The following is a 24,249-nucleotide window of genomic DNA, read 5'->3' as shown; positions in this document are numbered from 1 at the left end:
TTACATTATTAAATTAATTAAGGCATATTTTCCACATTGTGAGATATCCTTTCAAAAGTATAAAGAGCTTAATACAAGGAAACAACATTTTAGAATCAAAAGAAAGAAATAATTTTAAATGACATGACTATGAAATGCAAATTGCTTTCAAAAATTGTTGTTTTTTTTTTTAAACTCTCTTTCAGGGACGAAGCTGTGAGCTTAATTATAATGATTGTCTTATACAGTCCTGCTCCACTGGGTTTATTTGTGTTGATGGAATAAACAATATCACCTGTTTACCTACTATATCCCAAAGCAAGAAAACTGTCACTGAAGTGGCCAGAGTGTTTCCTTCTGAAATTTTAGACAATGACCTTCCATCAGCCCTGGCTGTGTCCATGGAACTTTGGTCTAAACACGTTTCACCTGATTTTCATACAGGAGAGGCGTCCCAAGGTAAGTAAAAAGAGCTTCTGAGCAATGCATATATAAAACTTCTTTCCTTGTTAATGCTTTTAAAATAGTAAGAACATTGGAAATGTATTAATTTTCTTCTTAGAAATGATTTTTTCTGCTTCCTGTACTGCCTTCTATTTTTTTTCATTTGTTCCATCATCAGTTCTGAATTGCATTTATACATAATTGCAAAATTACTCTTTTCTCTCAAAAGAATTTTTCCCAGCATCTTATGCATCCAGTAAAGAAAATTGAACTTTCTCTTAGCTCGGTTTTTAGTTTACTTTGCTATAGTGTACTATTTCATATGTCTCATATTGTGTTCAGTACTATTTGATCCTAATGCCAATCTTCTCTTCTTCCTTGGCTAGTCAGCAGCAGAAAGATCATTTACCAGGCTCCATGGGGACTTTAGTTCTTCTTTTCTAGTTCACATGTTTTCTGAGTGCTTGACCGAGTGTGCTTTTTCTGTGCATCTAGATGTTTTTTCACTAAAAACATCTGGGACAAACCTCTCATCGTCTCTGTCATTATAATTGCTTGTAGTGATATTTCTGGGAAGCCAAAAAATTGCATCTCCTGTTATTTTGGAAACATTTGCAGAAAAATCAACAGTAATAGAAGTAAAACATTTTATTATGAAGATTGTGCCTTCAATGTGGCCTGTTCATTTTACTGAAGATAGCATTATAAAGATAACATGTGTATAAGACATCCTTTCAGTTTCCAAATTTTTTGTTTATACACTCTATAAAGTGATTTCTTGTATAAAAAATGAAGGCAAAAATACCCTTTGGTTTTTGTATGGGTTTTTTTTCTGGCTTTTGTTGTGTTGTTTTGTGTGTTTTTTTTAAATTGGGTAAATGAGCTTTAGTGAATGTGTGATTTTGGTACAGAGTATATCTAAACTTTTGTTGCATTCTTAATAGGTAATATTCCTTCTTATGTAAGTAATGACACTGAGTGAAATGCAGTTAGCAAATACAGTTAAATCTGTACATCTTCCAAAATATGCTGAGGTTGTCAATGGATAACATTCATAATTCATTAATTTCATATTGTTTCATAGTTGCAGTTTTATTTAAAAATGTGAATACTTCTGTTCTGAACAGTGCTATTTGTTCTGATACTGGCCCTCATAAAGAAAATGAATAACGAGAATTTTGCATTTACTCAACTCTAGATGTCACTAAAATTGCTTCCGCACTTTTATTAATGTGATTTGCAGTGTTGGGTTTATCTTCTATATAACGCTTTGGTATTGCTACCCAGGTAATTTTCTGAAGACTTAGCCCATGGTCAAAGTTATTTTTTTTTTCTTTTCTCTTACATAAGAGGGTTTTTTTGCTTTGTTTGGTTTTGGTTGTCAGTTTTCTTCATTTTTATCCTTAAAGGTCTGAAAAAGGGCAGATATTTTCAACTGTGGGATACTTCTGACCACTCCTTTGGCTAAACTAAACTATGGATTAGGAGGACTAGTTGCCACTGGAGACTCTTCAACACTATTCAGGATAACAACCTCAACAGGTGTTCTCTTTTCCTGCTTTTTTAGTTCCACTGTTCAGGTCTCAATGAAAAAAGGTCTAATATCACACCTGTACCATGTGTGGTTACCAATACTTCCACAGTTCTAAGGTCAGTACCTCTTCCCCAGGATAATTATGATACAATCATGTTTCTCATTCGTTCTTTAATGACATTTTCTGTTTTCACTACACAAGTCTCATCATTGGAGCAGCACCAGACTGTTGCTTTATCTGCCACAAACACGAGTTCAGTAATTAGTAACATACCAAGGGCTGAAACAGAATTAAATAGGCAGTCACTACTTTCTTGTGAATCAGTTTAGACTGATTCTGCAAGTGCAGCTTCCATTGTCTCTAGGTGGCCTTGAAAGCATCATGTAAAATTGGCAGGTGTTCTGATTGGCATCAGAAGAGCAGTAGAGATTGTACAAAGTCCTTTAATAATTTCTTATTCCCTTCCTAGTGGATATCTGGCTATTACTACTGCATCATCCAAAGATTCACAAGCATCAAATCACAGCTTCTTCGAGTGAGTTAAGCTAAATACGTGCAATATGTTCTATGATGATTAAAACTGATGAATTCTCAGACCAAGATCTGCATAGCAAACAGTCCCCATTTTATGAGATGTTTTGGATGTACTCAGCTGGTACACAATAATGGGAGCTACTGGTGTTATTTCTGGGTATTTATTTTCCTTATCCATCAAAATAACATCAGCAAAATTCACAGAACTGACATCCTTGCGTGCCACTACAGGAAATGCACACACATATCTAATTGATTGAACTGCTTGTTCTTTCTTTTCCTTCACAAGAATCACATACTCATCTTCCATTTTTTGATTGATATGTCTAACTATTTTACCTTCAAAGATTGTCTTTTTATAATCATCATTTTCATCACTACATCCTTTAAAGAGACAAATATAGACTTGACAAAATGAGTAGCTACTATTAAACAGTTGACAACAGGAAATTCAACAATTACTGGAGACAGAACTGCATGATCCAGGTATAGAGACCTGACATTCATGAAGCTGGGATACTGTCTAAAATGTTCAGCTGAGTCGTGTATCTCAAGAACTACTTTTAACCCACAGAGTAAATAGCAGTTCTGAGTTCAAAACACATCTACTAATAAATGTAGGTGAGACTCTTAAAATGTTTTTGAAAATAATCTGATCAATTATTCTTGATATATATCTTCTTCCTACAAAAACTTCAGGTATAGACTTACTGATGGGTACCCTGAAAAGTTGTCATTTTTCCAATCTCCTAGTGATGAGGTATCCTACTTGGTTTTATTGACACGAGTTCCATCTTTACAAACAGAAATTTGTAAAATTATAGTGACAGAGAATTTATCTTTACATACATGTTATCCTATTTCAAGTTCTACCTTTACAAGTGTATTAGCAATACTGTACTGAAACATATGACTGTTGTGCATGATAAAGAACTTCTCGTGAGTCTAAACACTGTCTTACCTAGACTTCACAGTACATCTGCATCAGATTCAGTTTCTGGCCTTTTTCAGCTGATGTTATGTGTTGAGTTTCTCATTTCTATTCAGACAACTTTTTGAGGTTGTGGAGTGTCTGTCAAAGCTGCCAGGAGCTTGAAAGAGATTTATTGTAATCAGGTAGCAGCCTGTTCAATGGATATGGCACCTGCTGCTGTACCTGACACGGGTGGCTATTCTTCATGTTCTGCCACATAGACTACTAGATCTATATAGAAGCAGGTTGGAGGCTGCTATAATGCTGACAAGGCAATCAGTAACTGAACAGTTTCACTTCACTGCAGTAATCTTTTCAGGATTTCAGGTGTAGCTTTCATCATACTTATATATAAATTCAGGAGGTATTTCTATGGGTACAGTATATAAGTACATTTATTAGCATTTTTGAATGCAAAATAGGAACAGAGAAAAATGTATTTTCAGCTACTGAGATAATATTTTTTTCTATATAGTATAATTAACTTGCCCCTTCTCATTCCAAAATGAGACAGATAATAGCTGGATTTTTTTTAAAACTTTTGTAAAAACATTACAACATTTTGGAAATAAATCTGGGAAATTAAAAGAACACAGAAAAGCTTACAAATTCTAGAATTAAATATTAAGGACTATTGATTGGTTTGGACTACATTTTTAAGCTGCATTTTTATAAAACAAAATGAATACCCATAAAGCAAAGGAGAGGTTTTTGACTTTTAATTACTTTTCATTTTTTACTTGGAGGTTTGTGTTGGAAAAAAATCACTTTATATCATTGATTTAAATCATATAGGAAAAAACTAAAGTAGTCTAGACCATGAGAGATATGTAAAAAGATGCCAAAAGACAAATAAAACATTTTTCTGGATTATAGAATAATGATTTTTTTTCTGTGAATGCTTGTCTACACAGGTTTCATTCTTGGTATGCATGCACAGGTACACAGATCAAATTCTTACTGCCAGAAGAATACTGTGCCTGTACTCATGAGGTCAAGTTGTCTGAGCATACCACTGTGGATTCCCAACTGATCAAGATATGACCTGCAAGGAAATATCTTATTTTCTGTGGCTGGATTTTTTTTTATTTTTTTATTGTAGTGGAAAGAATAGATGAGGAAGAACAATGAATCCCCAAAAGTAATACTTGCCCTTGTTTTGATGCATAAGCACATATATGCCTTATTTAAAGGAGGAAATAGGACTATTAAAAAACCAAGTGAGAAATACCCTTGGATGAATAAGGTCCTTAATACATTGGTGTATCTGCAGTAGAAGAAATGTGTCAAGCTTCTATACTTACTAGACCTGATGTCTTACTTAAACTTGGGGAAAAAATACTGATGATCCACCATAGATAATTTGTACTCTCTGAAAGTTGGATACAACATACTTTTCACATATTTTATGATTCTTATTCTCGTCTGACAATGAGTACATACATTACAGCGAGTTCTAAGAGAGTTCAAAATAGCAGGGACCCCTTTTCTAGAAAGACCTCTAGTCTAGAAAGGACCTATGAAAGATGGGACATATTTGGCAGAAAAATATATGCTTTGGTCCAGCCTCCAGGTATATATTTCCACTGCCATACCATTGCTCTTGGCAAATAACATTTTGTAAATACATTTGTTCTGAGAAAAAGATTTGTTTAGAGTTATAGAAATGCTTTCATGTGACCAGAGGGAATGATCTAAGTTTTTAATCATATGGAAATGTCTGTTAGCACTCTGCAAAATTCTGTATGCCTGTTTAATAACCCAATCCGTAATATGACCATGTTCATGTTGATGTGAATATTCTCCCTATCACAATTATAATAATGAGTTTTGAATTTCAAAAGCTCTTCAACAAGAAGATAATAAAAAAAACCACTCAAATCTTTAGAGGTAGTTTCCACAGTTATCCAAAGATTGTGAAGACATGTAATGAGTTGTTCACTTGGTACTTCTGAACTAGATTGAAATGCTACAATGTATTCTATTACCAGCTTGAAAAAATAAACCCATTTTTAAAAATGAAGGGCTATTTGAGTAAATTTGGTCTGCACATTTACAGACCACTTCTGTAGTAGTGGCTTCCATACAGGATATCCAGAAGCAGGAGTAAGTCTAAGGAAAATGCTGAACAAGACAGGGAACCTAAAGACAATGGACTCAGAAAAGGCCAAGGTGCTTGGTGCCTTTTTTGGCTTATTATTTACAGGTAAGACTGGCTTTTGGGACTCTCTGACACCAATAAAAAATACTGGAGCAAGGAAGGCTTGTCCTTGATGAGGATGAGGTGAGGGAACATTTAATAAAATTGTGGACACATGTGCCTTTTGGACCTGAAACAGCGGCACTCCCACAAATGCTGAGGGTGCTGGCTGTAGTCATTGTGATGGTTTCCTGGTAGTCTTTGAAAGCTCATGGTGATCAGGAGAGGTTTCTGGTGACTAAAAGGAAGCATATGCTACTCTTGTATCCAGACTCACTTCAATTCCTGAAAAGGAAGGAAGAGCACGGAGGTGATTGGGAATAGATCACATGGGGCTATGAAGGGGAAATAGTGCTATCCTAGTTTTGGTTGGGATACAGTTAATTTTTGGTTTGGAATCTGGTACAGTGCTGTGTTTTGAATTTCATATGAGAATAATGTAGTTAACACATTGATGTTTTAGTTGTTACTAAGAAGTTCTTTTTCTTTTCTTTCTTTTTTCTTTTTAAATTATTTTTACACTGTTAGGGCAGTCAAACAAACATTGGAACAGTTGCCCAGAGAGATTGCAGAGTTTCCATCCTTGGAGACATTCAGAAATGAACTGAAAAATGCCCTGAACACGCTGTTGTAACTGACCCTGCTGTAGAGCACATGTGGTTAATCAGATGAACTCCAGAAGTCCATTCCAACCTCAGTTATTCTGTGATTCTGTGATACCCTGTAATTGTCAGGAGAGAAATGCTTTTCAGACATTGCTTATAAAGACTTCTGTGCAAGTACCTAGTCACCAAGAGTGGGATTAATCTTACTTGTAGATATCCATTAGTTAGTCTGTGTAAGTTATACCACTCTGTAGTAAGCAAAGAGAAATGGTATCATCTGCTTTAGACATCTATTCTAGGATAGGATGTAAGTTTTTTCTCCTTTCCTCAATGTATACTATTCTTCCTATTTGTGCCTTTGGTTTTGGTAAAGGAATTGAATATTGGGTCAACTTTTCTGTTCATGTAATGTATGTGGATGATGGAACTCACAAAGGCATTTGAAAGACCAAACCAGTAGAACCAGATATCGATGTTAACAGCATATCTCAGAGAAACTGAAGCTAGTATACAGCAGCTAACTGAATTTACTTCTATTACTTACGGAGAAAAAAATTAATTAAACAAATACTTCACTGAAGTGGATTTTCATCCCTCTGTTGAGTCACATACTTCCACTGCCTAAAATGTCTTCAATATTTCATTATTTCCTTTAAGACTACCTGTCACATGACGAAGGTTCTGAAAATATTATTAATAATACTCAAATTGGCACATTCTGCAGAGCTCTTAATATGCAGTATCATTTTGTTTAAAATTTTGCTCTGAAAAATTCCAAATTTTGTTAAGATGCTGTTAGTTAAACACTCTTAGCAGAAAGCAAGATTCAGAGTTTTGGTTTTGACACTGTTTGCCTTCATAATGCAATGTTTTTTCAACTTTCTCCTTTATCAAATTCTATTTAATTATAGGAAAGTGTATACCAGGGTTTCTGAAGAATGTTGAGATTACGTGACACTTTTTGCCTTCTAATTCTTCTTTATCATATTGAACTGTGTATGTTGTATTCACTAGATTTGTCATCACTCTCATGATTCCTTTAAACTTTGTCTTTTATCAGTTCTGCCAGACATATTATTATTCAGCCCATTTTAGTTTCCCTGTTCTCAGTAGCTGTAATCACATGCTGTTTTTAAACACATCTTGTTATATCTGCTACATCAAGGAGGGAAACACTTTTAGCATAGTGAAGTTACTGGCTATGTAGGTTAACATGGAATTTCATGCAAATTGAATGCTTTGAACCCTGCTCTATTATTTGCAATATATTTGTAACTTCTAGAAGCTTGAACCTGGTAACTTTCCAGACCTCTTTCACGAGCAGTCATTCTCTCTAGAGCTCTGGTAAAGAAGACGTAGAAGTGTTAATGCCATCCTGACCTGCTTCTGCTTTTACTTAAGTGCAACCTGCTGCCCTGCAGGCAAAAGCATTTTGATAGTCTGTAACTTTTAAGTGCATTTCTTACTCTGACTGCTTTGTGCTCAGACTTCTAAGCAAGCTAGATATATAGGTAAATCTATGGGAATTCTAGTAAATATGTGTCATAACAAGGAAAAGGTTGAAAAAATATTAAAATTAACCTTTCCTTTAAAAACTATACATAATTTTATATTTTCTAAGTGTCTATACCAAAATGAATGTATTCATGGGAGATGGTTAGTGATCTGCTACCCCATACAAGTCTGTGGGACCAGAGAGGATCCACCAAGGGTACTGAAGGACGTGCTCACCAAGCAACTTTCTGTCATTTAGAATCATAGTCATAGAATCATAAAATGGTTTGGGTTGGAGGAAACCTTAAAGATCATCTAGTTCCAGCCCTACTACTTCGGGAAGAGATGCCACTCACTAAATCAGGTTGCTCAGGGCTGCATCCAACTTGCCCTTGAACACTTCCAGGGATGGGAAATCACAGCTTTTCTGGACAACCTGTTGCAGTACTTCACCCTCTGAGTAAAGAATTTCTTTCTAATATCTAGTCTAAACCTGCCTTCTTTCAGTTCAAAACTACTGCCTCTTGTCCTGCTACTGTCTGCCAGTAAAAAAAAGTCCCTCTCCCTCCCTTTATAAGCCCCCTTCAGATACTGGAAGGCCACAATGAGGTCTCTCTGGAACCTTTTCTTCTCCGGGCTGAACAATTCAAGCTCTCTCAACCTGTCTTTGTAGGAGAGGTGTTTCAGCCCTCTGATAATTTTTGTGGTCTCCTCTGGATCTACTGCAGCAGTTCTACATATTTCTTGTGTTAAGGACCCTGGACCTGGATACAGCACTCAAAGTGGGGTCTCTCAGAGCAGAGGGGGAAAATCACCTCACTCTACCTGCTGGCCACTCTTTGGTGCAGCCTAGAACTCAGTTGGCCTTCTGGGCTGTGAGCGTACACTGCTGGCTCATGTCCAGCTTTTTATCCATGAGAACCTCCAAGTCATTCTCTGCCCGTCTGCTCTCTGTCAGTTCTTCTCCCAGTCTGTGCTCATGTCTGGGATTGCCTCAACCCAGGTGCAGCACCTTGCCCTTGGGCTTGTTGAACTTCATGAAGTTCCCATGGACTTCATGACAAGGACAAGTTTGACCAGGTCCCTGTGTGTCATCTGCAAACTTGCTGGGAGTGCACTCAATCTCACTGTCAATATCATTGACGAGGATTCTGGAGAACACTCTTCCCTGGTGGTGGGGGGCACCACTTGTGACTGCTTTCCACACAGACATTGAGCCATTGATCAAAACTCTCTGGCTGCGTCCATTCAGACAATTCCTTATCCACTGAGAAGTCCATCCGCCAAATCCATGTCTCTCCATTTTGGAGATAAGGATGTCATGTGGGACTGTATCAAGGGCCTTACAAAATTCTAGATAGATGATACCTGTCATTCTTCCCTTGTTGACCATTGCAATCACTCCATCATAGAAGGCCACCGCATTATCAGGCACTATTTGCTCTAGTACAGATGTGCTGGTTGCCTTGGATCACCTCCTTGCCTTGTATGTGCCTTAGCACATCTAGAAGGATCTGCCTCACGATCTACCCAGGCAAAGAGGTGGGTAGATCCACAGGTCTTCCTTTCCTGCAGTTCCACAGGTCTTCCTTTCTCCTTTTTTTGAAGATGGGAGCATTGTTTCCCTTTTTCCAGTCACCAGGGACTTCACCTGACTGCCATGACATTTCATATACATTAATAGTGGCTTGGTAACAATATCAGCCAGTTTCCTAAGGACCCTGTCTGAGAAACTGAAATGGTTAATGGCTTAAACATTGTTAAGATCACTGAAGCCCACTCCCTACCTGAATATGCCTCCTGGATTTCAGGGAATTGGACTGTGAGTTAAGCCTCCTGACAGGAACTTGAGGTAAGATAAAGACAGTATGAGATCTTCTAATCATCTCAGGTTTAAGGTGAAGTAAACAAGACTAGGAGGAGGTCATAGCCCACAAACTCATTCCCACGCTCTTCCCATCCTGTGAGAGACTGGACAGTTAATGCTGATGGCTCAAACAATCAGCAAGGTGCTTTGCAAACAACATGCAGAGTGGTCTTTGGATACTGAGGGCATGCACAACCCACACCTCAGGCTACAAACTGGGTGTTAAACAAGACAAAGGCAAATCCTTGGAGGCAAGATAGTGTTTCTTCTCCGTATCAGTTGCAACCAGTTCACCCTTCTTGCTTATCAGGGAGGGTAGACTCTCCTTGATCTTTCATTTCTATGTATTAGGTATGTACATTTACTTACAGAATCTCTTCTTTTTATTCTTCATGTCCTTTGCCAAGTCCTGTTCCAGCTTTGCCTTGGCTTTCCTGACCCCATCCCTACACATTTGAACTGTATCCCTGTACTCTCCCCAGGTCACCTGTCCCTCAAGTTGCACCAGGGGAGGTTTAGATTATATATTGGGAAAAACTTCTTCATAGAAAGGGTTGTCAAGCATTAGAATGGACTGCCAGGGAGTTGATTGAGTCACCATCCCTGGAGGTATGTAAAAGAAGTGTAGATGTGATGCTTGGGGACATAGTTTAATAGTGGACTTAGCAGTGTTAGGTTAATAGTTGGATTTGATTGTCTTAAAAGTCTTTTCCACCCCAAAAAATTTCCATGTTTCTATGAATATAGTGATATGTAAAAATCTACATTTGTAGATTATATATATTGTATACACAGATACCCTGTTGTTTATAAGGCTTGTAAAATACACTCACAAACACACAGAGAAATGTCCATACATGTACACATTCCATACTTCTGATATAGACAAATATGTTCCTCAGTACCAATATGAACAGGTCTTAGTTCAATCATACTGAAAAATAGTTTGTCTATTCTGAAAATACTACCTTTTAACTTCTCTTCATCAAATATTTAGTTCTAAGGTCAACAATCCTTAGTATCTATCTCACCAAAATTCTATATCTGTGTAGAAAATGATGGGTTTTTTTCTGTTTAAATATTGCACAAATATACAAAAAGTCTATCAACATTTGTTAATGTCATACTTTCAAATCTGTAATCTGGTTTGTCATAACAATACAGAATGATTTGAAAATTTCAGAGGATCGCTTTCAATCTGTTTTTTATATGAATCTCTTTTGATATAAGTGAAATGTTGATAGTGGAGGCAAAATGATATCTCAGATGATATTTCTAATTACAGTGAAATATGGAAGACACATTTCAGAACAAAAGAGGGAAGGAATTTTACTCATTTGAAAGAAGTATCACAATGTAATATGTGACAAGTCCCCAGTCTTATAGCATCTATGGCCTATTTATAAGAAAACGGGATTGACAAAGTGTGAAATAGTGGTTTATAAATCATAGTATATAAAAAGTTTAAACATGTAAATGAATGACAGTTCACAGACTGTAATGATTAAGACCACCCTGATGTATATAACATCTAATGAGCCTCTTAGTATTGTAACATACACAATATTGAAAATATTTACACTGTATCTGAAGAGCATAGAAGTGGTGTTTATCAGGTGATGGACATTAGAGCCTTCAGAGAAAGTGAGGTTAAAGAAAGCATACTCCTTTAATAATTTAATGTTCCTGACATTCCTTCACATTTCCATTTATTTTATTATGCACTATTAGTCAAATGAAATTGAGAGGAATTAAGCCAGTCTGTTAAAATTAGGTCACCTCATTTTAATTTCAGAAATATTTAACCTTGATTTTTCACTTTTTTTTGCCTATGTTATCAGCAGACATAAAAAACATAAAAATATAAAGCTCAAAAAATATAACAGAATCATAATGACTTCAGGCAATATTTTTACTAACCATTTTAAAAACTGCTATGAGAAACTAATTCATTGTATTTTGTAACATCTGACTGTAGAATATACTGACTAGTTTCTTCCCACAGAAATTGACAAGGAGACTTTTCAAAGAGATTGCATACAAGGATATATCTACAATGAAAGCCTTTTTTCTGGCAATTGTGATTTGCAGTACTAAATAATGCTTTGTATAAATGGCAAAATAAATTATTTAGTTGCAAAAATATATATACTTATTTTATATATATATATATGTATACACCTCTGAGATATATATGTATATACTTATGATATATATATGATAATTATATCCCAGCACAAAAAGGACATCCCAGCACAGGAAAGACATCAACCTATTAGAGCAAGTCCAGAGGTGGACCATGTAGATGATTAGAGGAATGAAGCATCCCTCCTCTGAGGAAGGAAGGGCTGAGAGAATTGGGATTTTTCAGCCTGGAAAAGAGAAGGCTTCAGGGTGACCTAATTGCAGCTTTCCAGTACCTGAAGGGAACCTAAAAGAAAGGAGAGAGAATATTGACAAGACCATGTAGGGCATAAATTCAAACTGAAAGAGCGTTGATTTAGATTAGTATTAAGAAAAAATTCTTTACTGTGGGGAAAATGAGGCACTGGAACAGGTTGCATAGAGAAGTTGTGAATGCCCCATCCCTGGAAGTGTTCAAGGCCGGGTTGGATGGAACTCTGAGCAACCTGGTTTAATGAAAGGTGCACCTGCCCATGGCAGGGAGTTGGAACTAGATCATCTTTAAGGTTTCTTTGAAGTCAAACCATTCTATGATTCCAAGAAATTTGCCAAACATATAATGAGATTAAGCTTTTAAAATAATGTTACTATTTTAGGTAGGATGTCGTTGTTCTAAGAAAAAACGTGTTATAGATACTCACCTGTAATAAGTTAAAATTCCCTTTTGAGTTAAAAACTATATTCTACCTTCTAATCATCAAAAGTGTTCCAGTAATATTTAAACATTTTCTAGACTTGGCAATGTCCATGTGTGCAGAAGTTCATTTTACTTGATATTCCCAGTTATTCTAAAGCAGAAAGGATTTTGATATTGGAAATAAAATTCTTGGCATACCTGCCAGTGAAACAGATTTTGAGTTTCAGGGGTGGAGAAGTCATTTGAGAACTATATCTATGACAGTCAATAGCTCCTGTCATTTAGAGTTTCAAAGCCAGTGGGATCTATGAGCAGTATCTTCTCCTGGGACTGATAAATTCTTGATAACATCTTCTGTCTTTGAAAAAATAGTACTCTAGGAAACTTCCTACAGGCATAGTTAACATATGATTGGGAAAAATAAACAAACAAACTAACTAACAACCCCCCACCCCCCAAGAAAATAAGTTGAATAGTACAAGTATTTCTGAGATAGGGAAGTTATTATTTTACCAGTAACTCAAAATATTTTTCTGGTTTTGTTAAAAATGCATTTTATGTTAAGATTGTGTATATATTGTTTTAATTTAAAGATATTTGAACCAACTGAACTATACAGCATTTGAGCTAACATTCATCTGCATAGCCAAGAGTACAGTTTTGAAATTCTTAAAATGTCATTTCTGTGGTTGGTTCTGAGGAGCCTAAAAAGTGTAGAATTAATTTTATTTGAGGAATAACAAATGAAAGATATGAGGTATTCCATGCAACTCACACTTTGCATTTACATTTTGGAGCAGTTAGTGCAATTACTGCATTAATTGTGCTTTGCTCTTAAACTCTTATTTTTAATATATTCAAAATAAATCATAATGATCAACTCCTATGGTAACGAAGAATTTTAGAGTCATGAGAAGCTCCTACTAAGACTTTCTTTTGTTATTTATTTGAAAAAGCTATTATTTGGTATAATATGAGAAGCATCTCAAATGCCCAGGTTGCTCTTCAAAGATACTGTTACATGCCCTGGAGTTAAGTTATCCTTAGGGATGATTTAGCAGCACCCAGAAAGTGTAAACACTGTCACTTCAGCTGTTCCTTTAGCCTAGTCAAGGAAGTAAAGATGTTCCCATATGATTCCCTCAAGTGAGTAACTGCTAGTGATAAGGTCTGATAGTAACTGGACCAAAGAGAAGAGTACAATATCAGGGTTGCACCATTGGATTCTAGCGCTAAGTCTCTAATCCTATAGCTGAAAAAAATTGTTCAAATTCTGAGCAAACTTGACCTATATTGAATTTTAAGTAATGTGAATTCTCAGACTACATCCTGCTAAGACAAATTAATAAATATTTAAGGAAAAATAATCATTTTCTTTTGATTGGGATCACCGCTTGCACAGACATCATAGTAAAACAGAGGAAGTGTAGGCTAAACATTATCTATAAGTCTTAGTTTTGTTCTCAAAACAGTCACATTTGTACAGATATAAGGAGGCTAACATGGTTTTGAAAGTAAAAGAAGGAAAAAAAATCTCCTCAAATGCTGTGGTATGTGTTTGCATTGAAGGCATCTGTAGGACTGGGAGACTGAAAAGGTAAAAACGTTTGACATGGATGGGTGGGGAATATTGCAGGGTCAGGACAGGATAAACAAAAGTGTGTGTACAGTGAGATAACAGGGGAAAGGAATCATGCAGAGAACTTGATCAAGAATGCGAGATATTGAGGATAACATGTTTAGAAGCAAGACCTGAAATGGTACAACAGGTTATTGGCCCTCGAGAACACTGCAGTACCTGTACTCTTCCTGGATACCCTTCAATTTCTGGAAATGTATCAATCTTAAAATTTTCCATATTTACTCTAGTGGAAGTAAGGGCTAAATACCTTCTCATGAGCAAAGCAGTAGTCCTCCTACTATGTGTCATGTCGGCTCACTGTTTTACCCTCTCATTATCTCAAATTTTAACAGGCTTGTAGAGTTGTGATCAATGGTGGATTATGCATCTCAGACCTTTGACATGGGATTTGTCCTGTTTCAGGTAGCTGGTAAATCTTTGTGTGCAGTTATGGGAAACATAAAATGACTTCATAAGCCAATCCTATTTTTTCCTTTAATGTCACATGGGTCACTTTTGTCATAAAGACTAAACTGATTACTCAATACTCTTGAGATAATTGTTCCTGATTAACAGTAAGTTGCCCTGTGACATGACTTGGCCTCCCAGCAATTTTTCATGTATGGCTATTCTTTTTTCTTCTTCTTGAAAAGAAAGGTGCAACACATTTTTCACTGTTAGTAAGTACACAGCATGGAGTTGGAGCAATTTCTCTCTCATCTTTACTGTCTAAAACCTGCTTCAGAAATTAGAGGTACCTTAAATACTTTATATACCTCCTTCCTAGCACTGCCTGTGTGTGTACAGTACAGTATTAAACAGTTGTACAAAACAGTTGATGATAAATGTCTGTTTGCAGAAGAAAAAGGCTATACTTTTTCTCCACATCTAAATAGGTCAAGAATATATAAGGTGAAAAATGTTTTATCCTTCTCATTGGATGTAAAAAGCTGCTCCCTATCTAAAGGTTGTAACTTACAGCTTTTGGGTCACTGTCTTCTGTGTTGTGGGGAAAAAAATTGTGGCTTAGTCTCTCTTGGCATAATTTATTGTAAAGGTTCTTTTTTACTTCCAGGCTGGGTAGGTGCAAGCATATTAATCCCTACATCATGATTTGCACTGTAGCAAACCTTCAAATATTCAAATAACAAAGAAACTCTGCCTTTTAAAGTATCACAAATATTTAACTATATGGCAATTCAGTCATTGTGTATATCACAAATCATTGTGTGTATCTCAAGCAGGTTTTGTACTAGTAAATCTAAAAAATTAATTTGAGAATAACTGTTTAGAACTATTCAGTGTTCAGAATCTACTTAGTATCTGAATAAAAGAGTCAGGAAAGTTTGGAGGCAACAAACATACTGAATAAAAGAGTCAGGAAAATTTGGAGGTAATGAAACGTACTGAAGATGGTCACTTTAGAAATGCGAGTTAAAATCTTATCCCTTCTTTCATGATACAAACAGGAATGAAAATATTTTTCCTTACAGAAATCATCAGTTCTGTTCTGATGTAGTGCTTCTGTCACAGATAGCATTGTGTCATTAGATGCTTGAGCATGTAGTTTTTGAACCAAGTATTCTCAGTTTCCCCTGATTTCCTTGTTTTCAGTCTGGATATTCAAATATTGATGTTTTTAATCTAAATTTGTAGAATTCACCAAGTACTGGCAAATATTCTAGTATATAACAATTCGCCTTAATTGTTGGTGACTACTGGGTGCTCCTAAGAGAATACCAATATTGATGTCACAGTTTTATTCAATCTTTTTAATGATATTTTAGAATTGTTAAACAAAAGGGAGTTAAATGTGCACAGTGCAACAGCACATTTAACAGTTCTTTTAATGTAGACTAAGAATACTCATTTAAAGTATGAAATAACTGGGATAAAATAATATAGTAAAGTAAAGCTTAAAAAAAATCTCTAAACTATCTTCTGTGGTTCTGGTTTTAAAGATTATATCTTAAAAATTGCAGTATATGCAGTTGCATAATGAATTTACCTACTTTTTTTTCTTTCTTTTGTGTACAGAAATTGTCACTTGCATCCTCATTTTTCTCTAATCTCCTTAGAGATAGTGTCTTCAGTAACATTATTTTTTTCTATATCTACGACCACCTGGTGCCACATAAGAATGTGGATCTGGAAAAAAGTTTAAAGATCATTGTACTTCGAGTTATAATTATGAAGTATGATATCTTTGCCTTCAATACTGTGCTTATATCACATCTATTTCTGTAAAGGATGGAATTTTACTTAATGAACACTTTTCATAGAATCATACAATCATAGAATATGCCGAGTTGGAAGGGAATCATCAGGATCATCGAGTCCAAGTCTTAGCTCTGTGCAGAACACCCCAAGAGTCACACCAAAAGTCACACCACGTGCCTGAGAATATTGTCCAAATACTTCTTGAACTCTATCAGGCTTGGTGCTGTGGTCACTTCTCTGAGAAGCCTGTTCCAGCCCAACCACTCTTTGGGTGAAAAACCTCCTCCTGATATCCAACCTAATTCTCCACTGACAGAGCTTCATACTGTTTCCTTGAGTCCTGTTAGTGGTCACAAGAGTGAAGAAATCTCTACAATGCAAACCCTTGTCATATAAGCAGAATATATTTCAGACCTTTGTAGAAATATCATGGCTTCCAAATCTGAAAGACAGTCAGCCTCTGAAACTACAGAACTCTTCCATATATTTGGCATTCCAACATGTGTTGCATCTGATAGCCCACCTATCTCTGCATGAATCCTCATAATTTTTAGAAGAAGGAGAATAGTATTTTTTTAGCCACTCTTGACTGAGGTTTTAGTTGTGTTTATAAGATATCTGGTAAACAGGCTTCACATGATTTCTAGATCTATGTGAATGTGGTTACAACAGAGGTTATTTTAGGGCATAAAAGATTTATTTTTATTAAATTCATCTTAGTATTTTGGAATTTAAAATCTTGAGTTTTGAAACTAAAGAAGAAAATTAAGAATTTCACTATTAGGATTAGAAAATATTAATTTACTACATTTTTAAAGTGGTTTATATTAAAAATCCAGTATATTAAAAGGGGAAAGAAGTGGATTTATTTTTTTTCCCCATGTAATGCTTTGAAGCAGATAGATCTATTTTTTTACTTATTTCTTAAGTTAATGCTTCTATTTAAAATATGTGAGTAATTTTTTTTCTTCTAGTAATAATTTACCTTTTCTATTCCTCCTTTTTTCTTAACATCAAATGTAAAAAGGAAATAGAGCACCTATCAGCGATGCTCTGGTGCTGAGTTATGTTCCTGACCACCTCTAAAATTGTGAACCATTAAATCTTACAGTTTTTATTTAAGACTACTGGACAGCCATCATGTTGAAAGATAGTTTCCTGTTGAAGACGAAAAAATAGAACCAAGTTCTGTAATACTGACTCATCCAAAATCCCTTAGTTGTGTGAGCTTTTCACTGTAACTTCACCGAATTTTTTTCCACCTTGAATAGACTGTCTCAAGATCAAGTAAAATACTATTAAACTCTATTATTTATTTTACCTTCACTTAAAGGTAGTAGCTTCAGAAATCACATAAAATAATATGTCATGGCAAGCACTTGGCAAAATTTCAGAATTTACACTCCTATGTGGTCAGTAATCCAGGTGATGAACCTTAGTAGCTCACATAAATAAGAATGTAAGAATGGTTTTGTTATAAATTCACCCTTCAAATTTTTGTCTGTTTTAAGACAGCTTATTCACATTAGCAGCATGTTCTACATATTAGAATTACCAGCTCCTAATTCAAGAACAAAACCACCTGAATACTTTTACCACCGTGTTCAGTGAGATTTGTATCTGTATTGAGTATGGAGCACTTCAGTATAAAGTCCCTGTGTATTACTTTAGCTGCTCCTACAGGCACAGTGTATCTTAGATAATCAGTTAGATCATTTGTTTCAGTTATTCTCCCACGAATTAGTATGGCTGGTCAGGAATTGGCACTACTGGCATAGAAACAGTACACACTGAATTTTGGGTTAGAATGAATATATTGTCCTCTAAGTGTGCTTTATCATCTTTGAGACCACAGGAAAGAAATGGCAATGGACTCCCTTCCAGTTTAACTTCATGCCCTTTCTGTCTCCTATTCTCTTCAAAAATATACTAACATGCCTGACACAGTACCACAGTGAAGCACTTGAAAAAATAAGTTATTTGGACATCTTGGGGCTGATAGAAATTACTGAGTTTTCATAAAGTTAAATGCTGTTGCTTTCATTCTTTTGAGATGCTTTGTGGTATCCTAACACATTTATGGATCTTGAAGTCTTGGAAAACACTATGAATTCCAGCTTCCCAACTTCTGAAAGGAATTCTTTTTGTCTTTGCATTTTTTTATAATTACAGGTACAGTATTTTCTGTATTTCCCCTGGATTTTGAAGATCTTTCTTTTTTCAGTTCTTAAATAAGTGTCACTTATTTGCGTTGCATATATATAATTGTGTACAATGAATGCTGGAAACATAGAGCAGATAAGTGTAGATGGGGATGTGCTTTTAGGCAGTAACAGTTCTTTCCCTTTGCATGTTCTCAGAAATGAAGATAGCTAGAACCTCTCTTCTTTATCAAAGGGGTAGTAAGGATAACTACCTTTACATTAAGGTGCACTTCCTAATAAAAGTAAAATATTTGCAGCCATCTGAAAAAAAATTATTGCAATGTACATTTCTCAGTAACTGCTAGCTTGTAACTATTCAATCAGCACTAATAAGAGAGTCAGTAAAAGCATAGAAATGAGAGAAAAATGCATACATATTATGATCTGCTGTTTTCCATTTATAAATAGTTTTGTAGTCAAGTCTCTCTTACATTTTAGAATGATGTTTCTTTGTAACAAATATTTACTGACTTAGAGTTTTACGTAAATGGTACAACTGTGTGCAGAAGTGTGACTTCCATTTAATAGATAAATAAAACATTTCTTGAAGGTACAAGTACAAAAATCAGGAGTTATTTTAATTGTTGTGATTATTTATAATATACTTTTAAATTTGCCACTTCCCATCTAGCAAATAAATAATATTCTGAGAGTGAGTTTTCTTTCCTGGAAGTCTCCCTTGTAGTAAGCATAAAAGGTTTATTGTTGCATCCATTGTTACTGTTGTACTCATTATTTTTTTAATTTTATATTTTGGTTTCTTGTTTTGGTTTTCTGAGCCTCTTTTTGTCTGGAACATATCTGCAACACCAGATATAAGCAATGTTCCCTTGAGCTCATAATGCTAACAATAAAATATTACTTCAAATCCATTAGCATAAGACTCATCTGAAAGGCAGGGCATCTCTTTTTATTTTTCAATGTTATGATAAGACTACATATAAATACATAAAAATACTCATATTTGTGTAGGTATATGTTTCATAGGAAAGCAAGTTTTTTGTATAATCTAACAAGGATTTGCCAATGGGTGTAAATGCTTCCTGTCATGAACTTGATTTTACTATATCTTCAGCTAGGTCTATGTGTTTTATTACATCAGTTTTAAAATCTTTATAAGCTCTATGAGTTTTTCTGTTAAAAATGTAGATAATTTTTAATGTATATTATATATCAATCTTATATACCTTTTTTCCAAGGCCTTGGAGTCGGTAACTAAAATTTGTTTTTATCAAGTGTAATTTTTTTTTAAATTAGGAAAAAATCACAAAACAAAAACAGTCTGTTTCAGTGAGTGTAGTTAGATAAGTATATTTCAAATGATTTTTACTGAAGCACCCTTTTTGCTTCTTAAAAATCGTTATAGTTATTGCTGTAGCAACTGCTGAAAGTATCATGTCCTGTTTGCAGGGTAAGCAAGTGTGGGTCACACGAATGATACAAATGTTCTTGGACTTAATTTGTAAAAGCTGTTTAAACACCCATTTCACTGAACTTCAGCACTATAAACCTTGTTCTGTATGTTTTAGAGCCATTAAAGCTTAATCCACTACATTTGTAATGGATGATTAATCCTTGTTCTTTACAGATTTCAATTGAGAACATTTTAATACCAATGCTTACTTCAGTGAAATAACTTTAGTTATACTAATAAAGCATTAACTTTGATGAGATTGCAAAATATCCACTCCTAAGCTGCTAAGAAAACCTGACTGTGTGAGTATGGGGGTGTAGTTTCCTTAACAAGAAGCATCAGTAACTTTTTTCTTCATAGGCATGATACCAGCCCTCATTGCTGAACTTATTTTGCTTCCTTCATATTCCAACTCTCAAATTTAACAGAAGAAAAAGAGCAAATAATTGCAGTATATAGAGTTAATTGCTGATAATGATCTGAGTGCAAATGCAGAGTTTAAAAATACTCTCATAAATTTATTAGAGAGTTCTAATTAATAAAAGACAAAACCTCTCTCCTTAGTTCCTGAATTATTACTGAATCTGAAAATGCTTGGAAGTAAGTGTGTACAATACCTGACTTGAAAAGTGCAAAGCTATCCAGGGCTTCTGCAATGGTAGTAACAGCTCCTTGAGAGTTAAAGTTATCATCAGGATAGCTTTCTATTTTGCATACTTTTGGTTTTCAATACAGACAAAAAGTGGTTTAAGAAACAGTGATTGTAAAATAAGGTGTATTTATTGAATATTGTAAGCAAGGCCGTTAAATATGAAATTAAAAAAACCCAAACACACATCTTTCAGGTATTTGCAAAGTAAGGGAGTTAATGAGAGACTGTTTTTCACCACCAGGATCTATGACTTATTTGTCGCATTACATACAACTTTCTTCTCCTCAGTGTGATCAAAACCCAGTCTCCAAATTAGCTAAAGACTGCCTGGTGTTTTATTGTTTATAAGGCATAACAACCGTGATGCTTCTAATGCCTCATAGTGTTGATTTAATCTCCTGTCACTTTATTCAGCACATATCAAGTATCACAGGCTGTCGAGTTATAAATCAACACCTAAAAAGCATACAAGCATTTAGGAACTCTTAAGGAGTGCAACATGCTGGAATATGCCAGGAAAGGGAGGGGAATAGAACCTAATCAGCTATGCTTGTCTCACCCTGTTTTTTAACTCATTCACATTTGAATTTAAAATATGTTGATGATTTGTGAAAACAGCCCTGGAAGCAGGGATGGAAAGCAGTAGTCTGTTCTGACTGTTCTAATCACAAGACTAGAAAACTGGGTGCCCTCCCCTCTGAGTATTTAGTGCTTTTTTCTACAAGCGTAAAGCAGGAAAGATAGAGATTATCTGTCATTGTAGAGTACTTAGAAATGGACTACAGAAATGCTAGAGGAAACTGGTATGGCTAAGTATTGTCTAAATAAAGAAAATTAAAGACAATAAATTCTGAAACTCTGGCAGGCTAAACATAAAAATATAAGAAAGATCAAAAAGTCTTTGAAGAACAAGTAGCAAAATATGTCTAATCTAATAACATATTTTTCTTCTTTATTTCAAGGGCAGGATGTCAGTGAACAAGTTTATAAGGTTGATAGATAAAGGTAAAAAAAGGGTAATGGAGAAGCCAGGAACATTACAGAAAAATTGAAATCAATCTTTACATCTTTTTTCACTTTACTCTGTTTTCACTTAAAAGAAACTGAGTAAGCATTTAGACTGGATTCCTTCTTTGAGTGTGAGCTTTTTAAAGGTTCTTTTTGGAAAAAAAACTACAGTGGTGATAGTTAAATAAAAGAGAAAATGAACATTATATAGTTTTGGTTTCTTCAATACCAAGTCAGGTTTAGGTAAGACATTAACTGTGATCCCAGAAAAGGATTTAGGAGAGCTCCAGGAAGCTACAAGCCATAAGAATAATGTCCTGCTGCATTAGATAAGGTAATAGAAATAATATTTAAGAATAGAATTGGTGAATATACAACTAAATATGACCTAGTTATGAACAATCATAGAATCATAGAACCAGCCAGGTTGGAAAAGACCTCTAAGATCATCAAGTCCAACCCTTGATCCACTACTGCTGTGGTTATTAGACCATGGCACTAAGTGCCACATCCAGTCTTATCTTAAAAACCTCCAGGGACGGAGAATCCACCACCTCCCTGGGCAGACCATTCCAATGCCTGATTACAGGCTGCTGGATGCAGCACCATTCACCACCACTCTCTGGGTCTTGCCCTCCAGCCAGTTCCTAACCTAGCACAGAGTGCCCCTGTCCAAGCCGTGGGCTGCCAGCTTTTTCAGAAGTATACTGTGGGAGATGGTGTCAAAGGCTTTGCTGAAGTCCAGATAGACCACATCCACAGCCTTCCCCTCATCCACCAGGCGGGTCCCCTGATCATAAAAGGAGATCAAGTTGGTCAGACAAGACCTGCCCCTCCTAAACTTGTGCTGGCTGGATCTGATCCCTTGTCCATCCTGTAGGTGATTGCACTTAGGATGATCTGCTCCATAACCTAGGCTGACAGGCCTGTAGTTTCCCAGGTCCTCTTAGCAGCCCTTTTTATGGATGGACGTGATGTTCATCAACTTTCAATCATCTAGGACCTCCCCAGTGAGCCAGGACTGTTGGCAGATGATGGAGAGCAGCTTGGCGAGCTCTTCTGCCAGCTTTCTCATCACACTAGGATGTATCCTGTCTGGTCCCATAGACTTGTGAGGATCCAAGTGGCTCAACAGGTCGCTAACTGTTTCCTCCTGGATTACAGGGGGGCTATTCAGCTTCCTGTCTCTCTCTACTCTGGAGGCCAGTTGTCCTGAGGACAACCTGTCTTACTGTTAAAAACTGAGACAAAGAAAGTGTTGAGTACCTCAGCCTTTTCCTTATCTTTGGTGATTATGTTCTCCCCCATGTCCAACAAAGAATGGAGGTTTTCCTTGCCCCTTCTTTTGCTGTTGATGTATTTGTAGAAGCATTTCTTGTTATCTCTGGTAGAAGTGGCTAGATTGAGTTCAGACTGTGCCTTTGTCTCTCTAATTTTCTTTCTACATGATCTAACATTATTCCTAAACTCTTCATGAATAGCCAGCCCTTTTTTCCATAATATGTAAGCTCTCTTTTTTCCCCTAATTTCCTTCAAAATCTCCCTGTCCAGTCAGGCTGGCCGTCTTCCCCCTCAGCTCGCCTTTCTGCACACTGGGACAGCCTGCTCCTGAGCGTTCGAGACTTGCTTCTTGAAGCATGTCCATCCTCCTGGTCCCCTTTGTTTTCGAAGTCTGTTTCCCAAGGTACCCTCCGAACCAGTCTTCTGAGTAGGTTGAAATCTGCCCCATGGAAGTCCAGGGTAGGAGTTTTATTGATGGCCTTCTTTGTGTCCCTGAGTATTGAAAACTCTATTATTTCATGGTCACTGTGCCCCAGACGGCCTCTGACCACTACAACTCCCACCAGCCCCTCTCTGTTTGTGAACAGCAGGTCTAGCGGGACCCCATCCCTGGCAGGCTCATTTACCAACTACAGCAGGAGATTATCCTCTATACACTCTAGGGATCTCCTAGACTGCCTCTTCTCCACTGTGTTGAGTTCCTAGCAGACATCTGGTGGGTTAAAGTCACCCACAAGGAGAAGGGCTGACGATTTTGAAACATTTGCTAGCTGCTTGTAGAATAATTCGTCACCCTCATCATCCTGATTAGGCAGTCTATAACAGACTCTTACCAGGATGTCAGCCTTGTTGACCTTCCCCCTGATTCTGGTCCACAGACACTCAACCTTATCATTACTGACTTCAAGTTCTAGAGAGTCAAGAGTCTCTCTAACACACAGAGCCACCCCTCCACCTTTCCTACCTTGACTCTGTCCCTTCTGAAGAGCTTGTAGCCATCCACGTAGCCATCCATGACAGCACTCCAGTCATGTGAGTCATCCCACCACATTTCTGTGATGGTGACTACATCATAGCTTTCCTGCTGCACATTGGCTTCCAGATCCTCTTGTTTGTTACCCATACTGCGTGCATTGGTGTATATGCACTTCAGCTGGGCTGCTGACATCACTTCTAACTCTGGTTTCCACCCTTAGGCTCATCTCTGGAGAGCCTGCTTTCAACCCTTCCCCCTTCAAACATAGTTTAAAGGCTTCCTGATCAGCCCTGACAACTTATGGGCTAGAGTCCTTTTGCCCTTGCTAGACAGATGAAGCCCATCTGACTCTAGCAGGCTCTGTACCATAGAATTTGCCCAATGGTCAAAAAACACAACATTCTGCCTGTGGCACCAATCT

At 36.3% G+C, this 24,249-nt stretch overlaps 1 protein-coding gene across 1 annotated transcript in view; it reads left to right on the top strand.

The window, feature by feature from the left end:
* EYS (eyes shut homolog) overlaps nucleotides 1–24,249 on the top strand; it is an 853,574-nt gene that overhangs the window by 503,996 nt on the left and 325,329 nt on the right. The window contains exon 33 of the mRNA XM_027644956.1: nucleotides 186–438. Coding sequence (XP_027500757.1) covers nucleotides 186–438 — 253 coding nt within the window. The remainder of the gene's footprint in view (nucleotides 1–185; nucleotides 439–24,249) is intronic.

This window comes from Corapipo altera, unplaced genomic scaffold, assembly GCF_003945725.1.
Source record: "Corapipo altera isolate COAL_440 unplaced genomic scaffold, ASM394572v1 2, whole genome shotgun sequence".
Classification (NCBI taxonomy): Eukaryota; Metazoa; Chordata; class Aves; order Passeriformes; family Pipridae; genus Corapipo; species Corapipo altera.
Note: the sequence above shows the minus strand (reverse complement) of the source record. Positions and strands in the feature narration are given on the sequence as shown.